The sequence below is a fragment of the Lichenostomus cassidix genome, chromosome 10, assembly GCF_008360975.1.
Source record: "Lichenostomus cassidix isolate B80296 chromosome 10, HeHo_3.0, whole genome shotgun sequence".
Classification (NCBI taxonomy): domain Eukaryota; kingdom Metazoa; phylum Chordata; class Aves; order Passeriformes; family Meliphagidae; genus Lichenostomus; species Lichenostomus cassidix.
In genome coordinates this window covers 17,381,625-17,407,862 of record NC_139491.1, presented here as the reverse complement: position 1 = coordinate 17,407,862, position 26,238 = coordinate 17,381,625, and the positions used below count along the sequence as shown (strand labels likewise).

Sequence of the window (26,238 nt, the reverse complement as noted above, 5' to 3'; positions counted from 1 at the left end):
AAGTGTGAAGATAATTTTTCAAAAACTGCATGGCTGCAGAGGCTAATTCTGGTCACTTCAGGGCACAGAACAATACCTGAGGATTTCACATGTGTCATGATGGGTTTTTTATTTTATCTGCTAGAATATATCTATTTCTCATATGTTTGATGTATAATAATATTTTCTGATTAAAAATTATGACGCCAACACTTAAACATATGAATAGTCTGTTACATAGTTGTAGAAACAATGAAGCTTAGAATTTTCTAGAAAGCAGTGATACCCTTCAGTTTAACAATGTCCTTATGTATGTGATTAACATAAAGCATGAGAGCAACCTCACATTTAAAGGTTTATTTTCATGTTAATAAATACTGAAATGCTATCAATTCTGAAGTTAGGCTATTCCTTAATACCTTTTTCTAGGTCAGATATTAGATTACTATTTTATCCTGTAGCCTGGACATGTATTAAATTAACAAGTAACCTCAATGCATATTAGAATTGTTTCCATTTTCCTTTCATCATATTGTAATGAAGTTTATCTTTTACAATATCTGTTTAACATTATTTATTTATTGCTGAATTTAATCTTATATATACTTCATTTGTTGTCTTACAACTAAGGTGACTTGTTACTTGTCATTTTGGGCTGCACTTTTTCAAAAGCTTGGTATAAAGAACTTCTTTTTTCCTAGATTTTCCACTAGCATCACTTTTGATAAACATTTTTACATTTTCAGTGCATCACTGTGATGGTAGTTGCCCTCATCCTGTCCTAAATGTTCATATGTTTCAGAATGATTACACAAAAACTGATGAGATAATTTTTTTTTCTGTGATGTATACACAGAGCACTCCTGAATCTGCTTAAACCAAAGAGCTCTAAAAGGACAATGCTTAGAATGTGGTTTATAGGAAGACTGATGTTATTGCTGAACTCCCTTATCTTCTCTCTGAAAGTTTACACGTGACACCAAGAAAATAAACACTGGAATTTTTCAAATAGACAAAATTCTTATTTTTAAATTTGAATGTAGCATTCTGGAACGTTCTTTTTGCATTGAAATAGTGCTCTGATTCCTGAGAAATGCTAGGAGGAATTTAGAGCATTCTTTGCTCAGAGCTCTGCCAATAGTGGAGTTTGCAAAATGGAAAGAAAAGAGCTTGACCTTAAAACAGAAGAAGAGCCTAAGTGGTGACATATTCTGCTGATTAAATACTAGCAGTATGAGATCTGTTTATATAGAAGCAAAGAAATAATGCAGATCTAACTTTGAAGAGAAACTCTGGACTACTAATATAAAGACTTATTTCTTTTACAGAGTTGTAAATAACCTGACATCAAACAAAGGGATTTAACTGTTTGATGGGATACTGTAGTTACAGGAATTAGATGCACAGTTCCTGTTCAATGAAGTTATTAGTAGTTAGCACAAATTAGAATTGACATTTATGTAAATGATAAAATACATGGAAAAGAAGCATTAGTAGTTCCCCTACCAACTACCATTTTAAGATCCTAACATTTATAATGGCTGTGTTGAAGTTTGGAACCGCAGGTCATGTGAGATAGCAGAGAAGGCAGGCAGTGCCCCTTGGAGAACCATTAACATTTTTAGGCTGAGTTGTTCTAAGAAAATTGCATCTGAATGTGAACTACATTATAGCAGAGGAGCACAGGCAAATACAGGGGCACGTTTTAATGCTTCATTCCATCAAAATGAAAGGAAATTCTGTTGGGAAGGATGTTTTTCTAGGAAGTTAATTCATCTCCTGGTGATAAGCACTGTATTTGTTCCTAAGTACCTGTGGAACACATCATTTCACTGACAGGTTTTATTTTCCAAGAGCCAAAGAAGGTTTTGCTTCAGGAAGTCCTGAACTTCCCAGCTGCATTTTCCTGTATCCACATTAGTATAACTTCGTCTCAGTTTTCACTTGATAGAAGAGCTACAACTCCTAATACTCAGTCAAATTTAATAAAAACCATCAGCCTGAATACAGAATATTAAGACATGACATTGTCATGCAGGGTTAATCACACTAAAGCAGTTCACTTGGATGACTTGTAAGGTTTTGTTCAACACTTGACATTTGGGTTTGTGCCTACAGATTTCAGTTCTCTCCCTGGCAATCTTTTTCCTTTCTCTGCTGTCAATTTTCTCTTTCTTCTGTGGATGAATGAAACTGATGGGCTGCAGAAAGCATCTGTAATTTCCACTGCCTCCCTGGGCATGGAGGTGCCAAGCAGGCATCCCTGTGCTGCTGGGGAGGCACTGCCAGGGGCTCTGGTGGCAGCTCAGTTGCTGGGTGTTGTCTCCACCTTGTGCTTTGGCCATGCCCTGTCCCTGCAGCTCTGCTGTGTGGTGCCTTTGCCCCTCCAGTGCCATTGGTGCCAGTTGTGCATTTGCTCCCAAAGTTTTTTCCCACAGTGGATCACTTCTCAGTTCTTTGTTTTGCCCTTGCACAGACAAAAAGTTTGCTGCTGGCTTTCTCTTTTAGCTGAATAGAAAATGAATTAGGTTCTTTAAAATATAATTCCAGTGGTTTTATTGTATATATTGACAGAAATAAGTGACATGAATGGTATCTTTACAGAGCTGCAAATGTCCAAGTGAAGCAAGAAAACCTAAATCCACCAGTAGAACTAGACTAAATATTGCTCTAAAAATCAGCACTTCCAGTCTGAAGTAATCCTTGACTAACCTTGTGTAGTACAAAAGCAGTGAAAAAGTTCTTGGTCTGAGACTGAACCATTTATTTTGTTATTTGTAATAAAATATCTGACAATATTTAACATACGTGCATAGAACCACTGAGAACTAATCTGGGATCATAATTTTCTTTAAATCTTTGAAAGATTGCAAGCAGAGTCTTAAATTCAGTTAGTTTCTCTTTTTTTAAGACTTTATGGATGTAAAATGTGTGCAGTCACAACTTGGAAAAAGAAACTCAGATTGTCACCAAAAATGCTACTCCATAATAAATATTCATAGAGCAATTTAACTGAGCTGCTAGTTCTTGATAAATTACTAACATACATGTTTATTTAGAACATATGAATATATGAATGATATGAATATATAAATTATCAATTCACTTTAATGTAACTAATATTTGTTCAGTGTTTTGCATACAGTCATTCTCCAACTTTCTGACTGACATTTTAGTTTTGTCAATTAAAATCTTCTTTATTAAAGGTGCTGGTACACTTAGTTACCTGATTTTGAAAATACAGTTTCAAAGACAAGAGGATTCTTATTTTAGTTTTCTGTAAAATTAACCACTGACTTGGTAGGGTTTTACATCTGATTTGACATGTACATTCTGAGACATTCTGTACCATTGCTGTACCATTCAAAAGTTCTGGATACTACTAGTTATGAGGATTTTATTACCCTCCTTTGACAAAAATACATACATGTTTATTTCATAGTAATGCTAGTTTTCATTGATAAAAGGAATACAGAGAAACAGTAAGTGGAGTACAAATATGTGTATGTAAATAGAATTAGGAATGTTCACCTAAAAGTCTTTCCCTTGCTGGTTCTCAGGCAAAGGTTGCCCGTGTGTGTGCTACTTGTCATCTCTCTGCAAGGAAGGAAAGGAGCCTCACTTTTATGATTCTGATTCCTGCAGCACCATCAGAACATTATTTTGGGGCTCTTGGAGCTCACTGAAAAATTAAATGAGCTGCAACATTCCCCTTTGCTACCCAGAGGAAAATCGTACCCAAGTTTTTTGGATTCATATGGTCTCTTAGTTCCCTAGAAAAGACATTCAGTCCTGGTAAGTTCTCCTTTGCAAGGTGCCAGGAAGCAGTGGCAGGAGAGGAAGGCTGCTGCAGCTGTCCTGGTGGGCATGCAGGGAAGAACTGAGTATCCAAGATGGAATATCCTTCAGCAGTCGCCTCAGATCTATAGCCAGACACCCTACCTAAGAGACAGGGGAAGCCTTATCTCCCAGCGGAATGATGAGTTCCCCTCACAACTTTATTACTGTTTCATACCACATGGAGCTTTTAATTTTTTTGATTGATTGTCCTATTTTATTGCTCAAGTGCTGTGTGGCATATTGCTGGCTTTTGTCATTGGAGTCTGTTTTGAAAGACTGACTTTTATACTGCTGCAGGCTTTCACAGCAAGAACTGCAGCAAGTGGCCAAGCAATGCACTTTATAGTGAATATTGGCCCGAGTAAACGTGAGGAAAACATGGAAACATGGATTCCATCCGGAGACTTCAGAAGTCATGAATCATGCTTTCCTAAGTGATAAGCTTCAGAAATACCAGTGCAGTGGATCGGGGTGATTAGTGCACTTGTGAGAGCAGAGTGCACTTCCCAAAGAGTCACACAGGAGCATGGATTGCTGGTAGGGCAGAGGAGAGAGCCTGACCTGCTGGCTATTGGAGATTAGGCAAATTAGCAGGACCTGGAGAAGGCTATAAACTGGTGGGAGTGACAGAAGATAACTGATAGGCAGCCTTGAAAGGTGTTGCTCAGTGAAAAGTTCCCACAGGTCGCCACATCACTCACGGTGCCGGACAGTTGGCTGTGGATGCAGCAGGCACAGTGTGCGTGGTGTGGGAGACCTGGAGATTCAGACAGACACCAACCAGGCAAGGTTGTAGTCCTAAAGGTGAGGATTTAAATTGCTCCAGCCTCTCCTTCTCAGCAGGCTTTCGCAGTGAGAGCAGTGTCAGCCAGTGCTTTCTGGTGTGCTAAACCTGAATTGTCACCACGCTCCGTCACAGAGACTCCACCTTCAGAATGCATCAGGGCCTGGAATTTGGCTGGTGGCACAAAGGAAAACTTCACTGTTTCATCATGAAATACCATTTCAGAAGCCTATTTGCTGTGTCTCCTACCTGTGCATTGTTTGGGCCTTCAGAGGATTGTTCTAACGTTCAGCACATGTTGGGCCATAAATAAGCTAAGCTGAACTGGAATTTATTCCAGCTAAGCACAGGCAAAACCAATAAAGTTGTGTAAATATCTGTAAATTTTGAGAATAAGCAACATTTTAAAAGGAAATTCAGAAAACATTCATGTGAGTTGCCTGCTCTGGATAAAAAAAAAAAAAAAAAGTAGTAGCTTGGACTAATCTGATAGGTCTCAGTTCAGAAAAGAAAACCACAAGCAAATATTAATGGAACGTAGGCACATAACTGAAGTTAAGCAGGTGCTTGAATGCTTGGCTGTACAGAAATGCAGTGATTTAATTAGGATCCTGTTACATTTGACAGGCATATCTGACTTTCTGGCTAGAGAGAGAGCAACAAGAAAAGCTAATTCGAGGTAAATGTGTCTGGATCTCGGTATGTGGCAGGAGGAGAGGCAAGCCGCATTTCAGTAAGGAGTTTGTATCTTGTATGAGAGCATTTTGTAAGATGAGTATTCCATATTCCAGACCTGCAGAACTCCCTGAAATTATTAAACCAAGTGTCTCTTAAAAAAAAATAAAATAAAAAAATCAAGAGAAGTGCAAGGATTTTATTTGTTTTCTTTCTCATCAGCTCAGTCAAGTGCTGGGCTTCACTTTCTCCGCCAGCTGACAATGAACAAGGAATATGTGCTCTGCTGCAGGTTTATTTGATTGGGGTTTTTTCCAGTAAGGGGTGACTCATGGTTTTTTTCTTCAGAGTACATAATATAGTGTATCAGGTTTAGTAGCTGCATTAGTACAATGAGCTGAAATCATTAAATTGATTCCACATGTGATAAATACCAGATTAAAACAGTCAGTGGCCCCTATATATACCTTCCTATCTTTAATGTTGATAACATCATAGTAGTAAAACTGGTGAAAAGGAAAAGATAATGAAATAATAATTCCGTGGAAGCTATTTGGGTATCTGCACTGTGAGTTTGGCAAGACCTCACTAACTATCCATGGCATTTTTAGGACAGGTAAAGGAAGTGAACTGTGAAATAAAAAATGAAAAGTCCCAAAAATTTCCGTGTCTCTCTGCCTGTTTGTCAAGGATGTGGTAGACATTAAAAAGAAATCAAGTTCTCTTGTTCTGTCCTGGATCAGAAATACCAATTGTAGTTATTTTAGTACAATTGCGTTGACTTCAAATACTTTCCTGGTTGTAGAATTTACCACAGAAAAATAGAATAGTATAATAACCACTCTGGTTAATTTAAAATTTCAGCAGTATTCCCAAACTTGGAGAGCATCTCTTGCTCACAGGGTAGGAGCTAAGAGTTTAGAATCATCCAAATGCTTCAGTGATATTTCCTTCAAAACAGGGTCTGAATGTATGCTTAATTGTCACTTTTCTGGCTGTCTTTTAAAAATTCCTCCTGTCTTTAAGGGCATTAAGAGATTGCTACCAGTATTTTGAAAGATTTTCAATGGCTTTTTTGACTGGTGAACTGAAAAAAATGCAAACTATTACTTTGTTCATCTTGTTTTTAAACTGAACTGCATTATCAACTTAGTGTGTGCTCTGAAGGTATTGTTAAAAGTACTTTGAGAACTTGTAAATCCCTGTAATTTATGTTCCTGTAGTCTCAACTGCTTCTTTCTGTCCTGCTGGTTTTAATTTGAATGCAGTCTTGTCTGGGTGTGTACCTGTAAAATTGTGTTTTTCCAAGTACAATTTACAGTCATGACCCTCAGTTTTACAGTGTTCCAACCTTATAGGAGCTTCCTCCTATGCCAAAAAGCCAACTTTGGGTCAAACAGCTCTTTCATATTGTAATTGTTTAATCAAGGTTGCTTGGAACGGATCCGATTTGGGCATTTTTTAGTTTATCGCGAAGATTTTATAAGAATATCAAATGAATTGGAAAGGTTCCTTTGCAGGAGACCAGTGATAGCATTGCCTTATTTCTTCAGATGTATACAGTTGTAAACTTAGCCTTCTTCATGACAACAGTCCCATTTATCTAAACAATTCTCCTTTTAGAGCCAATGGCGCTGATAGAAACTGCGATAAGAAATACAGATGGGAGGATCTCTGAGTCTCTCCTTACAGAAACTCCTCGCTGGGCAGCTCACAATCCCCTTTTCTTTCTGGTGCCTGAGAATGCGTGCAGCCATCTCCCCTGAAACACAGTCCTCTCGAATTGCCAGCGAGCACTCGAGGAAAGGATGGTTGAGCTCTGGGAGGGTTTTTAAAATCCTGGTGATTTCGTTTTGGATTTTTTTTCCCCATGCTTAGTGTGTTTAAATGGCAGGCGTTGGGGTTTTGTGTTTCGTAGCTCTAACTTACAATAGTCCCTGCGCTATAATTATTTGTCTTTTGAATTAAGCTATTAAATTACCTACGTTATTGTAATCTGTAGATTAATCCCTTGCTTGTTTGCTGTCTTTTTTGGGCGATACAGAAAAAAGAACTTTCAGAGCTTTATATTCTTCCGCAATAAAAATAGTACTTGCACGCTGAAAAACAAGTTACTTGAACTAAATGTTGTAGGCTTTATTTTTAGTGCTTACTCCTCATCCACACTCATTTTTTTAGCATGACTTCAGCACCCTTGGTGGTTAAGAGGAAGAGAAGAACGGATAGATCACGTGATTTAATTTTGTTATGTTTGTATTTTCAGATCATTGTACAATCTGGCCGTCACCCCACGGTGCTGCAAAAACTATGCCAGTTGCCTTTCCAGTATTTCAGTGATCCTCGTTTAATCAAAGTGCTCTTCCCTTCGCTAATAGCTGCTTGTTACAATAACCCTCAGAACAAGATCATCCTGGAGCAGGAGATGAGCTGTGTTTTACTCGCCACCTTCATCCAGGTACTACTGCAGGGCTGCAGCAGGCACAGGGTCACTGCCGGCCCTTGCTCTGTGTGGGGATCGTTAACTACAACAAAACAAGTAAACAGCAGCAAAGTACTCTCAGATTCTCTGCAGCTCTTCTCAAACCACAGATTCTGCCTGTACTTGAGGCATCTTAGAGCACTAAAAGGTTACCAAGTAGTTCAGGTTCTCACTGTCCACTCAGAATCCTCTTTGCATTAAAGTTACCGGAGGTACTGGGAAGAATTGATGTGGATCTTAAAATATTTATTTTTTAAAAAATTCCTGCACATATAGCATATCTGAAATTGCTATATTAATGTGTTTACATACAAATGTACAGTTGTATACCGAGTACCATAGATTTACAGAGAACTGAGTAAGTGTATATATTTTATGCAGAAAATACGCAAAACATATGTTACCAGTCTAATCTTGCAATCTTTATTTTTGACAGTAAGCCACCGAGGTCATTACAAATACTGTTTTAAATAAGGATTTGCAGTATTTTTCTTCCCTTTGTCTAAATTTATATGCTGTTTTATCTATCAGATTTTTTGCATGCCTCATGGTTTTCATGCATTTTATTGACTGTTTCCAGTGAATAAATGCAGTTTTTGTAAACACGACTATTAAAAATAATATCCTTTTAGGAGTCTGTAACCCTGTATCAGTCACCTGAAAGTTACTGTTATTGATGAAGAAATGTTAGTCAAAATCTTTTCCCTAATGCTTTACAGCTAGTCCGAGAGCAGGCTACATGCATTTGAGAGAGAAAGCACAAGGACTAAATATTTACCAGAAGTCTTTGCATAACATCAAACTTCTGAGTGCAACTACTTTTTTTCCTTTTAATACTAAAATAATTGCTTTTAATTTAGTATTAAAAAAAAGCCATATAGTAATGAATGTCTGGTTAAATACACAGCTGTAATTCATCTTCTTTCATTTTCTCATAGTGAAACTACAGATTTTAGTGTAGAAATTGCAGTGGGGAAAAAAAAAAGGATTTTGAGTAAGTGCAGCAAGTTTAGTTTGGGTTTTTTTCAGTGAAAAAACATGAGAGTGATGGAGAGTGTTCCCTATATTAAGGTTGTTTACCTTGATTTCTGTTCTGTAAGAGATAGAAAAGCATTAAAATCCCCAGTAGCTATGGTAAAGCGTAAGTATATTTAAAAGGGTCAACATTACTAATTTGATTTGCAGTTAGAGGTATGTCCCAGATGGCAAGTCCACACACAATTCCTGCAGGCTTTTTAAAACAGGGGTTATATTAAAATACGGAAGAGTTGTGTGTGCTGTGAAGTCTCCTGTTACTGCTGACTTCACTGGTCCTTCAGTAATTTGCCCATTTTAAAATCTAATCCCGAATGTTGCACATGCATACACAGAGAGCACTTCTGGAAGGATCCAAGGAATGCCGAGATGCCGCACACACAGAAGGAACTTGCCTCTCTACTTTTATTTCAACTCGCTGCTATTTGTCAAGCAAATCTCTCATTTGCTTCAGTAGAAGGTTTGGGAAAGACTGTAAAATGTCTCCCGTGACTGGAAAATGAGATTCTTCCTTTGCCAGGGAACGCAAAAAGAAGTCCCTTTTACGTAAAAGTTTGGTGGTGTGTACGAATATAACACTTAAATACAGTGTGTTCAATGTGTGCAGCGAAAATCAAAGGAAGAGCATTGCTGGATTGTACAGCGACCTCCCTACCAATAGATTTATTTCCATCATCTGCAGTTTGCATCAGCCTGTTTATTTTTGTTACTTCTGTTTTGAGACATGCAGAAATAAGTAGAAACATGTAGGAGTATCCATTATTTGCTACGTTGTATCTTACCTGGGATACTCCAACAACAGGCAGGCTCTGTGCCCGGGCAGCTGCCTGGTTCCGGCGAGGTTGGTGTCCTTGCTGGCTCCGAGCATTCCTCCTGCAGTGCTCCGGGTGCTCCTGCTGGCCCCGCACAGCTGGGGGCACAGCTGGGGGCACAGCTGGGGGCACAGCTGGGGGCACAGCTGGCTGCCAGGGGCAGCAACTCCACATTCTCCCAGGAGATCAGCACCTCAGGCTCCCGAGTCACTGGGAAGCACAGCCATTGGAATTGGGATCATTCACGAATTTTGTAAGAGTGTATTTGGAGTCAGGAGCAAAAATCTGAAACACCCTTTGTTCTGCAGAAACATGGCTATGGTAAATAAAAATCACAATAATAACTATTTCCTAAGAAGACATTAAAGCCTTGGATTTTTGTGTACTAAAAACATATTTTTTGAAAACAGATATGAATAAATGTATAAAAATCCACTATAAATTACAGAATTTAAGTGCTGGCAGTATATTCACTTATGTAGCAAACAAGCCAGAGTTTGTTAATTTGCAGATTACATAAAGTATTAATATTTTTGAGTAACAGTGAAGACTTTAAAATGTTCTTTCAGTTCCTCAGATGTAAGATCTGAAAACCTGATGTCTTTTTTTTTTTTCTTCCCCATAGGATTTTGCACAGAGCTCAGGCCAAATGGATAATCAGTTATCTCAGCAGAGGGGTACGTTCTATGCAGTGTAACAGAGTAGCAGTTGGGTAACAAAATGTGTAGATACTATATTTTACTGTGATTTAAGTCTTTTGAATCTTCATTGATGAAAAGAAATACAGTAAATTGCAGCACAATTTTACAGTTTGGGGCTAGGCTCCCTGGCTTACATCCTGACTTACACCTGTGTGTCTTCCAGTCTGCTGCTCGTCGTATCAGGAATTCAGACTGTTAATCTTTATTAAATGCTATGTGGTATCATGTCTTAAAATGTGATACTGTACCTGCACATATTTAATTAGCTGACACAAAGGCTGCCTTCAAAAGTTTTAGGTTGCAGAAGCCACACAGCCATGCCAAGACACCCAGGGAGCCAAAAATCTCTAAAATACTGTCCTGTAATTGTTCCTTAAAGTTTGTCAGTTTGCAGAAGTCATGATTTTTTCCCCTCTCAGTTATTACAAATATTAATTAAAATGCAGTTAACCTAAAAGCATTTGAAAGATTCTCAACTGAGATGGCTGTTACTTGCTAAACACATCCAAAATTCGAGTGTTGATGGGCATCTAGTCTGGAGTTAGCTGTATTTTGAATAAAATGTGGCACTTGAACAGTCATTTCTCCCTCGTACCAAACAGAAATCCACCACCATTTTGCTCTATGTTTGCCAGGAGATGAGTGGTTCTAGGTCTAAAATATAAACTTTTTGTTTAAAAATAAATTATAAAATGCAAAATTAAGGTAACTTTACGGAGATTTTTACTGTGAACATTAGACGTCTCAGTTTTAAGCCGCCTCGTGCAGTGTCTGCAGCACAAACTTTCCAGGATTGTGTTTGCATGAGAAGCTACTCAAGAAACATCTAAAATCCAAGTGGAAAACTGCTTTTTATTTTCACTATTCAGACTGGATGAACTTTTAAACAAAGATGTGGTGACATGTGAGTGTGGGTTCTAAACATTCCCCGGTTGCAAAAAAGTTGACTTAGTAATAGTGTAAGCAGGATTATTTTTATCTGTTTTATCACTTGAATGTGAAGGATGGTGTCCCCAAAACCAAATGGGAACAATAACATCAATAGGAATAAAACCTGAAAGCACAAACTTAATATTTGGGTGCTGCACAGAGAGTCAGACCCACAAACTTGCTCACAGTGAAGTCCTGACCACGTCACTGTACACTTTTAGGAGTGAAAGCTGCTGCATTTGTACTCATGCTGTGAGCTCTGGGGAGTCAGAGGCACAACTCCTCTCCAGCCTTTTGTGGAAAAATAAAAAGCTGCTGAGCAGAAAATGCCGCTGAGGCTGCCCGGAGTTGAGCGAGGCTGAGCTGGTCCGTGGTGGGTCCAAGAACATAAAGTGTGTAAAGATACATAATATTCCTCTGCGTAGGGCAGAGAGCCTGATCAGCTTACAAATGGAAGCCTGTGCTCATCAGAGCCCCTGCCCCTGTTCTCAAAGCCAAGCATAGATGTCCTGAGCTCCACAGAAGTGTCACCCCCTGGGCTGAGAAGATTTTGATGGGGGAGGGCAGTAAAGGACTTAAAGTATCTCAAATTGGCTGCACATTCATTATTCTTGTTTTATTGCCATCTTATCTTAAGAGGGAATAACTTGGTAATTTTATGTTCTGTCTTCAACAGAAAAGTTTTTCAGTTCTCAAGATTATCTTGAGCTGTCCAACAGATTCCCCCGGCAGTCCTGGGAAGAAGCTCGTCAGTTCTTCTTGAAAAAATGAGCGTTGTATTTAGTTTTTAAATCCCTAACATCGTCACACTGACCAGTTCCTGCTGACTACCTTCTTTAAAAGGCTGTTTCGAAACGGTTTTGATACTCTAAATACTTATGCTGTAGATATATAATTTGCACTATTTATATCATAAGTACTGTAGATACTTCCAAGTTCTGTTTTGTAATTTTGATAATTTGAGTTTATTTCGTTCATGTATCCAATGTCATGATTTTGGTGTTTTCTGTCCTGTGGTGGGACTTGCACTGCAGAACTGCTGAACTAAGGTTGCAAATAGAGAAAATATGTTCTATATATCTTGTAATAAAATAACTTATTCTGTCTTGTGTGAGTTCTGTGTTACAATTGTCAGTGTGTGAATTACCTTAAGCAACACGGCTCAGAAAGAGGGGAAAAAAGACTCTAAAGACGTCTTTCTCATTAATCAAGAGTCAATCAGAATCAAATCAAAATAACTCGTCGGATCTGGCCCTGGGGAAAGTTTGCTTATAATTTTTTGGGTGATTGAGGATACGTCACCTAATAGGGATTTTGTAGCCCTCATGCATTTTTAACGTCTCGCGGAGGGTAGGGTAAGGCTGGTTTGAGGCTCTCGGTGCTGCCGAGGCCCTGAGGCTCCGCGGAGAGCCGCCCGGAGCTTCCCGCGCGGAACGGGCGCTGAGGGGGCGCGCGACGCCCCGGGCCCTGCTGCGGCGGGGCCGAGCCGATCCGGCCCGCGGGCACCGCCACTCAGCCCGGGCGGGGATCGCCACAGCGACCGGTGCCGGAGCAGGGACCGGAACCGGGACCGCGACCGGCACCGGGACAGGCCCCTCTTGGTGGCCCCGGGCCGCGGCCCCCGCGCTGCCCTTAGCTGCCCGGCCTGGCCCGGCGCGGGCCTGAGGCGGCGGCGGTCCTGAGGCGAGGCCGCGCGCCTCGCTCCAGTGCAGCCCCGGGAGAGCGAGCAGAGCCCCAGCCCGACCCGGACGGAGCCAGGTAACAGCGGGGGCCCCGCGGCGGAGGTGGTAGGGCGGCAGGGTCCCCATCCCCACCTGTCTCCAGCCCGTGCCGGCGGTGCAGAGCAGCCCCGGGCAGAGGCGGCCCGCAGCCCGGCCCGCTCCGTGCGCCCCGACGGCAGGGAGCCCGGTCCCTGTACAGCCGCTCCGCAGCCTCTCGGGGCGGTAGAGCCGGCCCGGCACCGCGCTGCCCATCCCCTGCAGCCGGGAGGGCTCCGGCAGCGCCCGGCTCTCCCCCCTCTCCCCGGGGATGGGGATGGGGACGGGGGCGCGGCTCGCCGGGGCTTGAGCTGCCCGGGCCTGTGATCCCGCGGGGACTTGGTCCTGAGCAGTCCCGCACGGCTAAGGGGGAGGGCGCGGGAGCTGGAGCGGCCCCGCCGCGCTCCCAGGTGATGCCAGAGGCAGATAAGGAGTCGCCGCCTGGGTCTGGACGAGGGGATGGATACGCGGGAGGGAACGGCTCGCTACGCCTCGCCGCCCCGGGGGAGCCCCCCGTCGCCCAGCTCCGCCGCCCCCAGGGAGAGACGAGGTGGCCCCGCACTGCGGCAGGTGCGGGCACGACTCGGGCAAGCCTGGGGGCTACTTCGAAAGGGAAACCTGCGCTCCGCCTCCCCGGCTATAAATAAGCGGCCCCGGTTCCGAAAGCCGATTAGCGCGGTGCGGTGAGGCCGTGCGGGAGAAGCCGTGGCTGTGCCCATCCCGACCCGCTCTGTTCCGCTCCCGATCCAGACGGCCGCGCCGCTCCGCGCCCGGGGAGCCCCTTCGCCGCCCTCCCGCGACTTTTTAAAGTTTGGTTTTGGGTTTTTTTCGTTTAAATCCATTATTGTTTTCATTTTTTCCTTTTTTTTTATTAAGTCCAAAATATTTAATCCCACTATTCAACCGCTGACTCTGACAATAAATAACAATAACTTACTTTTGATCGTTAAAGGCGCAAACAATCCGTCCTTCGTCCATTGATAACTTAACATTATTAGTACTGGTTTTCCCGTTAAAAAGTCTCGTTTCCGTGTCCCGTTCTTCCAGCGATCGTGCGGGGCCGGGCGCCGCGGCCCGGGAGAGGCATCGGTGTGAGATGAGGCTGGACGGCGCGGCTCCGCGGAGGAAGGTCCAGGCCGGCTCCGCGGCCGCATGCCGGAGGAGTCTCTCCCCCTTGTGTAGTTTTTTTTTTTTAATTTTTAATTTTTCCCTTTCAAAAAAGGGAAGAAAAACCGTCCCCAGCGCAAGCGGCGGGCGAGGCAGCCTGTCACCATGCCGGGCTCCGGCGGGGAAATCCGCGTTTCTTTGGGGAAAAGAAACATCGAAATCCGCAGGGAAAAAAACCAAAACAACGAAATAACCAGGGCGGGGGCTCTCTCTCCGGTCTGGTGAAGGCAGCGAGGATCCCGGTGCATTTTTGGCCGTCAGTAACATATTTTTTTGTTTGTTTTTAAATAAGAATAATTAAAAAACAAAGGCGTTTGTCCGGCGCTCTGGGAGCGGCCAGGGGCCGGGTGTCTCATGCAGGGAGCGCAGGCATGCGGAGGTCCCGCGGCGGCGGGCGGCCACGCCGCCTCACGTCTCGGCCGGGCTGGGCACCATGCTGTTGGGGGTGTCGGGGAGCTGGGAGGACAGCGAGGTCACGTCGCTGCCGGAGGAGGTGCCCAAGGAGCCGGACTCGGAGAAGGAGACCTGGGGGAGCAGCGGCGGTGAGGGCCCGGCGCGGTCGCCCCCTGCCCCGTCCCCCTCCCACAGCGCCCGGGCCCGGCGGGCCGGGGTCTGCCCGCCCCCTGCCGCCCGACGGACGGCCCGGCGCGGCTCACCAGCTGCTGGAAAGCGGCGGGCTGCTCCAGGTCGCTCTGTAGGGCGAACTCGCTGAGCGCCTTCCAGGGCGGCTGGTAGGTCTGGACCTCCACGGCGCTGCCCTGCACGGCGCTCTCGTGGCGGATGGGGCTGCCGGCCACCAGCGGCGTCCCGGTGAGGCCCTGCAGGCTCTGCGGGTACACGGGGATTCAGCGCGACTGCCGCCCGAGCCCCCCCACCCCACACAATCTCCCTTCCCGGAGGGGCGGGCGAGCGCTCACCGTCTTGTCGCTGTGCTGCTGCTGCTGGAGCTGCTTCATGAGGATGGACTTTTTCTTGTCCTTGCAGCGCTTGTTCTGGAACCAGACGCGGATGACGCGGGGACTGAGCCCCGTCATTTCCACCAGCTGCTCCTTCATCAGGGCGTCGGGGCGCGGGTTGGCGGCGTAGCAGGTCCGCAGCGTGTGCAGCTGCTTCTCGTTCAGCACCGTCCGCACGCGGGTGGTCTTCTCCGCCGCCTTGTGCGCCGGCGGCCGCGGGGCGGGCGGCCGCCCGGGCACCGGCTCTGCGACGGGCGGGGAGGGCGCGCACGGTCAGCGCCGCCGCCCGCCAGCCCGCCCGCCGCAGCCCCTCGGACATCCCCCCGCCCCGCCGCCCGCCCCGACGGGGAGCCGGTACCTGCGAGGTGCGCGGCGGCGGCCGGCGGCAGCGCGGGGCTGCGCGGTCCGCGGGCGGCGGCGCCGTCGGGGGGCGGCCCGTGGTCGGCGCGGCAGAGCAAGTCGCGCTCCCGCAGGCAGAACTGGTCCCCGGGCAGGAGCTGGCGGCCGCAAGCGGCGCAGCGGAAGCACTCCAGGTGGTAGACGTGGTCGCGGGCGCGCATCACCAGGTCGCTGCTGCTGAACGCCGCCCGGCACTGGGCGCACTTGATGCCGAAGAGCCTGCGGGGACGCGACGCGCCGTCAGGGCCCGCGGCTGCGCCGTCGGGGCGGCTCCAGGCGGTGCCGCGGGGGCAGGCAGCAGCCGACAGTCGGGTTTTCGTTGGGGGAAAGTCGGGGGGTTTAAGGGGCTTTTGTGCTCTTTCGGGTTTGGTTTTTTTTTAACGAACGTTGGCGCATTCGGGGTCACCTGCTGTAATCCCGCTTGCAATAGGCCTTGCCGTCGCGCAGGAAGCATGTGCAGGTCTCGTCCAGGGGCTGCCCGCACTCGGCGCACTTGAGGCAGGCGACGTGCCACTCCAGGTCCGGCGACACCCGCAGCAGGAAGGGGTCCTGGATACGGCCCCCGCAGCCCGCGCACAGGGCCAGCCCCGGCCGCCCTGCCGGGAGCGAGCGGGGTACGGTCAGGGCCAGCGGGTGCCAGAGCAGAGGCCAGCAATCAGGGAAAAGCACTTTTTCTTTTTCACACTTCATAATTTTTTCTTATTCTCTTTTGTTTTGGTTTGGGGTTTTTTTTCCAAAACAGGAAGAAAGAGAAATAAAGATAGGCACAAGGACAGAAAGGATGGAGACGTGAAAGGAGACAAATCAATATTGCCAGGGAAAAAAAAAGGAGAAACAAAAAGACAAAAAAAAAAGACAGAAACTTGATAAAGGGAAAAAAATGCAGAAAGACAGAGACGTAAAGTAGAATTTCGGAAAAGGAAAATAGAAGCAGAAACACGAAAACTATAAAACAACGGCTGGTGAAAACTTGAAAGAAATAAGGAAAGAAGGAAGGAAAGAAAGAAGGAAAAAGAAATCAAACCAGAATGATGGAAAGAGAACTAAAAGCAGCTAAAATCCAGAGAAGGTTAAAAAGGGGAACATGGACAAATGAAAACAGTAGGAGACGTAAAATCAAAGGGACAGAAAGAGAAATAAAACCAAACAAAGCAAGAACAGAAAGAAAAAATAATGTTTAAAAAACGGAATAAGAATTTTTTTTTAAAAAGGACAAACTGAAACACGAAAGAGATAAAGAAAGAAAACCGGTAACACGAGCAGAGAAATAGGGAGAGAAAGAAAGGAAAAGCAGAGGAAAGCAGAGAAAGAAACGGAAAGAGCCGAAAGAAATGAGCTCAGCAGCGCGGACAGCCGAAAGGACATGCATTCGGTAAGGAACGGGGCCAGCGGGGCCGGGAAGCGCTGGGCACGAACGGGAATAGCGGCACCGGAGTTTCCACGGGCCGAGCCCGCAGCCGCCCGCGCCCTCCGGGGGGCCGCAGCCCTTCCCGGCTCTGTCAGAGCTCCCGCGATCCGCCAATCCACCCGACGGCAGCGGCGGCGCGGAGCGCAACCCGCAGAGTCCCGCGCCCGCCCGCCCGCCCCGGCCCCGCGGTGCGCCGTGCTGCTCGCACTTACTCTTGGAGGGCTCCCCCATGGCGCCCGGGAGCGGCCGCGGGAGGAGGATGTCCACCATGCGGGCGGCCCCCTGCGCACCGGCAGCGATGCGGGATGCGGGATGCGGAGCCGCCGCTCCACCACTACCCGCGCGGCGCGGGGCGGGGGCCGCGCCCGCCCCCCCGGGCCCGCCCCGCCGGGCCGCGCCGTGATGTCAGCGCGCAGCGGCCGCGGGCGGGGGGGCGGCGCTGACCTCACCGCGCGGCCCCCGGAGGCGATTGGCGGCCGCGGGGAGAGCCCGCGGATTGGCGGTGCCGAACAATGGGCGCGCGGCGGGCGCGGAGTGGGGCGCACGCCCCGCGGGACGCGACCCGGAGCCGCACGACGCCGGCACGGACGGGACGCGCCGGCCCGTGCGCCGCGGGAGAAGCTCTTCCGCACCCTGCGTCCTGGGCGGCCGCGGGACCCTCGGCCCGCCCGACGCGGTGCGCCCCGGCCCTGTGCGCGGAGGGAACGGCGGCATCATCGGCAGCCCGAGTAGATGGAGATTCATTTTAGCTTCTTTTCCTCCTGTTTTCCCTGTTATTCTTCTTGACTTCTAGTTCGCCTATTATTTCCTCCTTTTATTTCCCTCTTCCTTCTCTTTCTGCTCTCTTTTGCGTCTTATTTCGTTGTTCTTTTTCCCCGCGTTTCGGCGTGCCGCTGGCAGGTGCCCAGGGCGGGCGCGGCGGGACAGTCCCGGCGCGGCGCAAAGGCGCATCTCCGGGGCAGACGGGAAGGGGCTCCGCGGCGGACTCCGGCTCGAGGCTGCGCGCCCGCGGAGCAGTTCCCGGCTGAGGCCCGTGCGCGGGAGGACCGCCCCAACGGACCCGAACGGAACCGACGGCATCGTCGGGGTGGCCATCCCGAGCATCAGCCCCATGACTAGCTGAAATTAGAGGAGAAAAATAGTATTTTGCTGCATTTTCATGCACCTGATTCCATCCTGTTCTCGCAGCTGCACGTCTGCTGCTGCTCTTTTATGCCTTCTGTTCTTTTTTTCCTCCCTCTTTCACCCCAGTCTCCATGGGGTTCTTGTGCATTAGCAGAAAAATAGGGAGAGCACTTCAGTGGCCTTTGATTCAGTTTTAAATTCCTAAAACTTTACAGCACAGCAGCACGAGTACCTCATAAGGTCCAGGAAAGCTTATGCATGCTGGAATTGAGATCGTCGCTGCCTTGGGGCTTTGGTCCTGTGCAATCCCTCTGTGCAATCACCTTTTTAATTTTACACATGGAGTCTGACAGGCATTTGCCAACCTGTATGGCTTGGGAAGAGCTTGGTGACTTTAGACGTTGGCTCAGGAAGGGCGGGCTGCGTTCATTCTTCTTAGAGGAGAGAGACGGGGTAGGTTTTCCATCTGGACTACTCGCATTTTGTGCGGGTCAGGCACCCTGCAGGTATGAAATCCCAGAAGCTGGGGAGGGGTAAGCTGGTACCCTTTGGATAAGCTGTTTCACTATTTGACCCGCTCTTCCCAGCCTGGCCACAGCCCCTGCTACCCCTTTGAGGACCCCAAATGTTGAAAGCAAACCTTTACATTTTGCAATAGCTGCGGGGGGAAGGAGGATGGATGGCATTTGAGGTACCCGCTTCAGCAGCGACACGTGTCATCAGGGGATTTTGGTATTCCTGCCTGCCCCTGCATGCGCGAAGGCGCAGAGGTGCGGTGTAGCAGTGACATCCTCAGGGCAGGGCGAGCCCACGTGTTCCCTGCCTGTGTGGCGCCTGCCGGGGGTTGCGGTCTGACTGCTGCCACTGCCGCTAGCCTGGCTCGATTGCCAGCGACAGAGCTGGGTGGGACGTGAGAGGTATGAAGGCAATTGGAAAAGTTTGCCTGGCTCTTCAAACTGGGGTTAGCCCGAGGGATGGGTGGTGGAAACCTCCACAGCACTGCCACGGCTGTGGGGTAGCACAGGTCCACATGCCTGGGCACCTGGCAGAAAAGACGGTGAGTGACTTCAGTCTGAGCCAGAATTCAGAGAATCTGAGTGAGTCAGTATCTGCATGTGTTAACAATAAAATGCAAAAATAAAATGTCAGAGTGATAGGAGAATGAGACACGTCTAAGAGTACAGCAGCTTGGCAGGGATCCTCTGAGTTGCATCACCCTTTTCCCACTCGAGGGCAGGATCCTTTCTGCTCTCCCGAAACTCCCACCATCTTAGGAACTAGAGAAGTTACAGCTGAACCATCCAAACTTTTCCAAACCCATGCAAAGCTGTGCTGCAGTCACACCTGTATCTGTACAGAGCAATGTGCTGACACCAGGCAGATATGGTTGGACTGCACTCGCTTCACAACCAGACAGGTAGGAACAGGGTAGACAGTACTGCACAAGCACTGTTAAGTAGAAAAGCCAAAAAAATTACTTGCTAGGGAAATGTTGAAAGCCCTGCACCTCCTCTATGCGATGTATTAAAAGCTTTAAAATGACTACAGGTAATGTCACGAGGCATTGAACCAGCTTGATACCACATTTTACAACACAGGTTAATTGTTGGTTCATCTGAGGGAGGGTAAGGGAAGGCACATCACTAAATCACAAAATAATTCAGGCCAGTAGGCACCTCTGGAAAACTGTTTTCAGGTCACTTGGAATTGCTGGCAGCATTTGCTAGTCAAAGCCAAATGCAATCTCTCCTGCCACACGGATTACTCCTTGCCCTCCTCCACCCAGTGTCTAGCGTTTCCAGTCTTTTTGGGGGCAGTCTGGTTGGGTTTGGTGTGAGAGCTGGCAGGGGCTGCCTGGCCATGGGGTAAGGCTGGCTAATGGTACTTTCTGCTCTCTACAAAGCAGCTGTGGGGTTTGCTCCCAAATAGAAATACAAGTTCTCTCTAGAATGGGGAAACAGTAACAAATTTTTTTTGTTTGCAGCAGATTGCAAAGGCAGTAAAGGCTGATTCTTTCAGAGCCAACCGTGGATTAAGTCCATTATAAAATTAAAACAGATGGAACGCAATTTCACTTACATTACAAAAAAGGACAGGAACCATCTGCAATAAGATTTAGCATTGCAAAGCTATTGTTATCATGTTACCATTAAAACCTTTGATGAAGAGTTTTCTTTCCTTCACGAACTTATTCACATGAAACAAATATTTATCCATCTTCCTAAGACCATCATATTTTATTTAAAAAGATGTTGTTTCTCAAAAAAACAGCTCTTGGTTTTAGCAGAATATGGCAAAACAAAAGAATGTTGTAGAACTCCAACGTTGAGACACTGGGAGCTTCAATGGGGCGGATATAGCAAAAGGAGAATTCCTTATCCATTTTTCCTTTAAAAAAACATTTCCTTGTGTTTGGGCACAATGTCTGATACTGAAAATAGATAATTAATGAGATAATGGGATACTGCATGTCACCTCCTGTCCAATGGGATTATCTGATGGCTAATTATGGACAGATTGTGATTAATGTGATTATGGATTGGATATTAATCTGATTCTGGATTGATCTAGTTATGTTTTAGTCTGCTCCAAATGGTTAATTGGATCTGAGATAATAGAAATGCAGCTTGCACCAGATTTTGCCACATCAGTTGATGAAGTATCTTTTGATCTGGGTGGGTTGCGAACAATAAATTATTTACAGCTGTTGAGAAAATGACTCTTCCTTAGAATGTAGTCATTCATTTTATTTTCGAGAGCCTTTGAAAACAAAATCAATATCCTTTCTAAAAGGAGATGTTGACAAAAGAAAGGCACGTACATAACTCACAAACAAATGTGACGAAATTAAACAGTGGTTAACCCGGTGGCCTAATGTCTGGTGATGCATTTGAATTGCTATGTGGAGCTTTGGGCTCAATTCTTCTGAGACCAGCAGGGGTTGGGAGCATTGCAGGGGAACAGGGCCCAGCGCTGGGGAAAGTGGTGTTGCACAAGAGCTACTGCCAGTCCTGCTAGTGATTAAGAATCAGCCATGGTAACATGGCAAAGGAAGCCCTTGCCATTTTTCCCCTCTGGGTAAGAAGGATTCAGAAAGTTCATGAGTGCAGAAAAGACATATTGGTCCATGTCCTCTGGCCTCCTTCATACCAGACCATGCAATTTGACCCAGAATTATCTTTTTCCTTCACAGTGAGCCTGTTAATTTATGGTTGACCTCAGCCATGCCTCCCAGAGATGCATCTGGTCTTGGTGTCGCCTGCCAGTGCAGGAGAGGCTGCCTTGGTCTTGCATCCTGCTTGTTAACTACTTTCACTGAAATGGACAACTAAATGTATAGTTAAGGTTCAGCCTCCAGGCACTGGATCTTGTTATGCCATTATCTGCAGGATTAAAGGCAATGGGTAAATTGTAGACTTTGTGGACTTCATCTTAGACTTTGTGACGGGGCAAGCAGGAGGTGCATTAGCCTTTGTCACCAGGTGCTATAAGTGGCAGGTAACTTCACCAGAAGGTGCTATTCATTAATAGACTCTGCAATAAAAATATCAAAAATCAAGCAGGTCCCAAAACACTGAAAACAAGGCTTACTGCAGCTGCTGTGCTTACACAAAGGTGCTATTGACTGAACTGAAACAGAAAAAAAAAGGAAAAAGCAACTTTCCCTGAAAAGTGTTTAGAGGCATGGAAAGAGCTGTTACCCTGGGGTGACTGTCCCTGTTGCTGCAGGAAGGGCTTGGGCTGGCGTGAGTGGGAATACAGTGGCATCTGGACACCTTTCCAGCAGTGCAATGGGGAAAAAAAAAACCAAACAGCTACCTCTTTAAAAAATAATGCTGCTACAACCTGTCAGAGAATTTTACACACATCTGCCATTAATGACAAGGTGAGCTGCATGCAGGAGGAGGGTGGCAGGTCACAAAACCCCCATCCAGGTGTCTGCTCTGGGAGGGGAGCAGAGCTCTTCTCATCAACATTGTTTCCCTTGTCCTCCACAAAAACCACCATCACTTCTGGATGGGACAAGTTGCCCTCCAAGGTAACCTGAGCCTTTGCTTTCAGGAGGTTATGAGAGTCCTGTTTTGCACATGAGCTTGCTAGAAAGTGCTTCTTGAACTCCTCAGGTGATCTTTTTCCTCAGGAACATGCAGCAAATGTGATGTGACATTACTCCCAGACTCCCTGTTACTTGACTGGCACATGGAAATTATTAGCAAGAGAGAGGATTTTATAAAAAAGAGAAAATACTTGCTTGTGGTGGTTTTGTAGGCTCAGTATTAAAAATGTTGTCCCTGCTATGGGGTGGCTTTGGAGAAGCTCTTTCCTCTGTCCCCCACTTTGTAAGCAGGGCTTGTGGCATTGTCCCCTTCCAGAGGCTGCTGTAAGGCCTCATGAAAGACCAGCTGCTGCTCTGAGCCATGCAGATGAGTGGTTGTAAGGTGATGTGAGCAGAGTACTGAGCACACCTGTGGTGGTGTTGAGTTTTTGTGCTGGTGATGGTGAGGGGCAGAGAACAGGACACTGGGGACACACATCCCTCCTCGTGTACAACTTGTGGCTGTGGGCAAGGGGTGAGTGCAGGAGGACTGCCAACATCCTGGGGTGGCTGAACCATTTGCACCCTGAGAGCTCACAGCACTTGAGCACAAAGTATTTCAGCAGCAGAGATCTCTCTCTCCTGCTGCTGCTTCCAAGGTGGGTTTTAGTCCCGTCCGGTGCTGGGCCACGGGTTCTGCCCATTGGTTTGGGGGTCCTGCTGAGCTGTAAGCAGGTTGCAGTTGCTTTAAGGTTATTGGATTTTGACAGATTAGGAGGCGAATCCTTTCGTGTTTGGGGAAGCTTCCCAAATGAAGCTCTTTTAATTTATCTGAGTCAGCTATCCCCAGGGTGATTGCAAGAGGAGTAAGCTAAGGATGACCCGTGACAGAGGGGACCATCATAGCAGTAATAAAAAAAATTCCTGCTCTTCACTAAATCCCTTAGTCATGAGGCTGTATTAGCTGGATTCCATATGTTTTAATTAGGAATTATGTATTTTAACAAAACCAAAATCCGATTCTAGGGAAGACATGATTACATATTTGTAATGGTCCTTGTTTCATTTGGCTTCTGTAGAGATACCAATACAGGTACCTGTCCTTGTTTGCAACTATGTTTTTAAGAGTTCTAATAATCTATGTTATTATTTTTTTTTTCTTTTCCCGAATCCCAATAGTGTGAAAAAATGTAATTCTCTTTCCAATGCAGAAATTGGGTCAGCAGATCCTAATGAAATAATCCTGGATAACAATGCACCATACAAGGATCTGCTTCCACTAATTAATGACTAATTTTTCTTTGAAAATACAAAATAGTAACTTCTGCCTGCAGTGGACAGTGTCTCTACCTTCAGCGGCACCTGTTTGTTGCATGTTTTACCATTTTTGTTATTGTCATGGGAAGGTCAAATAGAAAAAACTTTTTGCCACGGTTCAGCTTGTATGGATCATGCTGATATAATCCCTACCTGATTACAGTTATAAGCTCCTAAAACACTGGCCATAAGTGATAAAGACTTCCTTTGTGCTTCAGGCTGTAATCCGCATCAAGCCAGTTTCAATAAGGATTTGTGCATCTGAAGTGTTGCTGAGGATTTGAATCAAAATTATAAACAGAAAATATAATAAAAAGCCTGTCATGTCTCTGAATTGGTGATGTTACACCTTAAAACTGGACCTAAAGAACAGCGACGTCACTCTGCACATGAAAATACCATGTGTGTGCCATCAAGCCAGATACACAGTGAAAGGATCAATTTATTCTTGGCTATGATGCAATTAGTTAATTTTGGTAGTAGCTCACTTTTGTTTTAGTGTGAGGTAGTAAAACCCAAACTTGAATGAGATCTCTATTTTGGTGATTTGTGGTTTTGAGGTGTACATTTGTTTGAAAGATTTCATCCGCATGAGATGTGCACGTTGGAAGCTTAGTTTTGGAGCCTAAAATAGGATTATGAAATTGCATGCCACGCTTTTAATGAGTAAAACTCCCCAATTAAAAGGACATAATGGGCAAATTAAGGATGCCCAGGATGTTCTTATTTTGCCTCCTTATTTTCCCTTTGTTGTTGCTTTTGTTGGGTTATCTAGGGTGCAGGTAGAGATTTCTATACTGTATAAAATTCCACATCTCTAAAGAGTTACACTGCACTTAAACTATCATTCAAACTGGCGATAAAGAGCTGCATCAAATATTTATCCTCTTTTTAAACCCCTCTCAGGGTACTGTGGCTTCTGCAAAACTATTTTTCCCCTTGTCTTCATATAATTTTTATTTTCACCTGGTCGTTTGCACAAACCAGGCAATACACAGGGAGCTTAAAATACTCATTTTATTTTCTTCCTCTTTTGGGGACTGATTGAAGAGTGGAGCCAGACCAGGCAGAAGTTAGAGCAGCCCTGGAGCTACTTTAATCCTTATAATCAGGCACAGGCCCTGAAGGAGGTTTGCCACCTCTTTTAGCTCTTCCCTTTGCAGCCCTCCTTTGGGGCTTGAGGAATTAAGGTAGTGCTCTGGGGCCAGGAAGCTGGAATATGCAGGACAGCTGCTTTTCTTCTATTCTAGAGACATTTGAGATTTGAGACAAAGTAAATTGTCCATTTAGATGCTTGAATTGCTGGACCTGGTTAGCTTTTGCTGTAAAGCAGCACTTTTTGGCATCTGATGTGAAAATCATGTGGTAGAATAAATTTTAGAGATGATCCTGTGCCAAGACTGTGGCAAAGTCGAAGAGCCTTTTTGATCAATCTGCCTTTTGCTTTCCTATGGAGCGACTCAGCAATGCAGAACGAATCACTGACATGCTGCAGATCACTGCTGATTCTTGGAGGAACAGTCCAATGGCCACAATTGCTCGGAGTGAGGGGGGGTGGTGGTGTTTATTCCGCACCCCCTTGAACCACTCCAGAATGGGAAAGAAGAAACTGCATTCTGGTTCACTATCTTGTGATTTCTGTGAAGGGAATTGCATTCTGGAGTGTCCCAAATCATTGTGTGCTTGGGGCTTCTGGGCTGGCAGGACTAGTTGCTCCAGTGTGGCAGCTCCTGCCAGCTTCTCCAGGACATCAGGTTTTCAGAGAGCCACAGCACATACTTTAGCAGTGAATTTGGCCTGAAACATTTTGCTTCATTGATTTTTTAATCCCTCTCCTTGCCACCTAGGAAAAAAATCCGTAGGTATTGAAAAAACAGCAAGTCTCAGTCTGGTCCCTGGGGTACCCTGGTGCCATGTAAGGGGCAGGAACAAAATGTCTTGCCTTGGTTCTGGGAAATCGGAATAATAATAAAATAGATCTATAAATTATTCAGATTTAATGAGCTATTGCCTAATGTTGCTTGGGGCCAAGCATAGGGGTGGGGGTGAGACAGCCAGGAATCTGTCCTGGTGAGAGGATGCCATCCAGAGCTGGTGATACCTGACTGGTCTTTGAAGCTTAGGCGTGCTTTGGACAGCTGTTGGATCGTAACATTTGGGAAGCACCGTGACATCTGGCCTTTCCAGTGTGCCATGCACACCATCCCTACACCATGATCTCCTTTGCTCTTGCTGGGTCTCGTGGTGTGCGGAGCGTGGCCAGGGGGATCTGGCAGCTCATGGGTAGTCGCAGGCTGGAGCCATCCTCTCCCCGGCTGCTGTTGGCTCCACAGCAGTAAATTAAGACTTTTCCCTTCTTTCTCTTTGCAAGGCACGTTTTCATTGGCTTTGGATGGGATCTGGCAAGGAGCACGGGCATTTGAAGGCATAACTCCGCTTTCTGTTGTTTTCTTCTCTTTAAAGGTTTTAACCCTTTGCAGAAGCAGTGCAGGGGAACCGGGCAAAGGCGGCCGGAGGAGGCTGGTGCTGGTACCAGGTCAGTTTGGGCTGGAAGGGGTCCGCTGCCCTGCAGGTGCTCCGCGGGAGCTGGACGGGCTCCCTACAGCAGCGGCAGCTTGGCTCTTGCCCAGCGCTACGGCCCGGACCGTGCCGGGCGGGCGGATCCAGCCAGACGGGAGAGGGGACAGAGCCGGCGGTCCGCGGGGCCAAGAGGGTGTGCGACGGGACAGCGGGCGGTTCTGGGGGACACAGACAGCTGTGCGGAGGGACAGTGGTGACGGGGGACAGCAGGCCGAGGGACAGAGCCAGCGGTGAGGGGGACGCAGCCGGCAGTGCGGG

The 26,238-nt window shown here is 46.5% G+C and overlaps 2 protein-coding genes and 1 long non-coding RNA gene across 4 annotated transcripts in view; 2 read left to right on the top strand and 1 right to left on the bottom strand.

The window, feature by feature from the left end:
* The window catches only part of SCAPER (S-phase cyclin A associated protein in the ER), a 135,630-nt gene extending 123,281 nt beyond the window's left edge, over positions 1 to 12,349 (top strand). For both annotated transcript variants that reach the window (XM_085070949.1, XM_085070948.1), the window contains exons 30-32: positions 7,542 to 7,733; positions 10,230 to 10,281; positions 11,912 to 12,349. In XM_085070949.1, coding sequence (XP_084927075.1) covers positions 7,542 to 7,733; positions 10,230 to 10,281; positions 11,912 to 12,006 — 339 coding nt within the window. In that variant the 3' untranslated portion in view covers positions 12,007 to 12,349. The remainder of the gene's footprint in view (positions 1 to 7,541; positions 7,734 to 10,229; positions 10,282 to 11,911) is intronic.
* A 322-nt stretch (positions 12,350 to 12,671) lies between these two features.
* On the top strand, positions 12,672 to 25,992 carry LOC146432853 (uncharacterized). Its single transcript, XR_014854352.1, has 3 exons — positions 12,672 to 12,993; positions 16,257 to 16,886; positions 25,864 to 25,992. It is a non-coding gene; the product is annotated as an uncharacterized LOC146432853 (long non-coding RNA).
* Positions 13,834 to 17,301, bottom strand: ISL2 (ISL LIM homeobox 2). Its single transcript, XM_085070946.1, has 6 exons — positions 17,135 to 17,301; positions 15,921 to 16,110; positions 15,474 to 15,733; positions 15,077 to 15,360; positions 14,816 to 14,986; positions 13,834 to 14,684 (listed from the first exon to the last, which is right to left on the bottom strand). The coding sequence occupies exons 1-6, from the start codon at positions 17,190 to 17,192 to the stop codon at positions 14,568 to 14,570; spliced, it is 1,080 nt and encodes a 359-aa protein (XP_084927072.1). The 5' UTR covers positions 17,193 to 17,301; the 3' UTR covers positions 13,834 to 14,567.
* Positions 25,993 to 26,238: the final 246 nt, after the last annotated feature.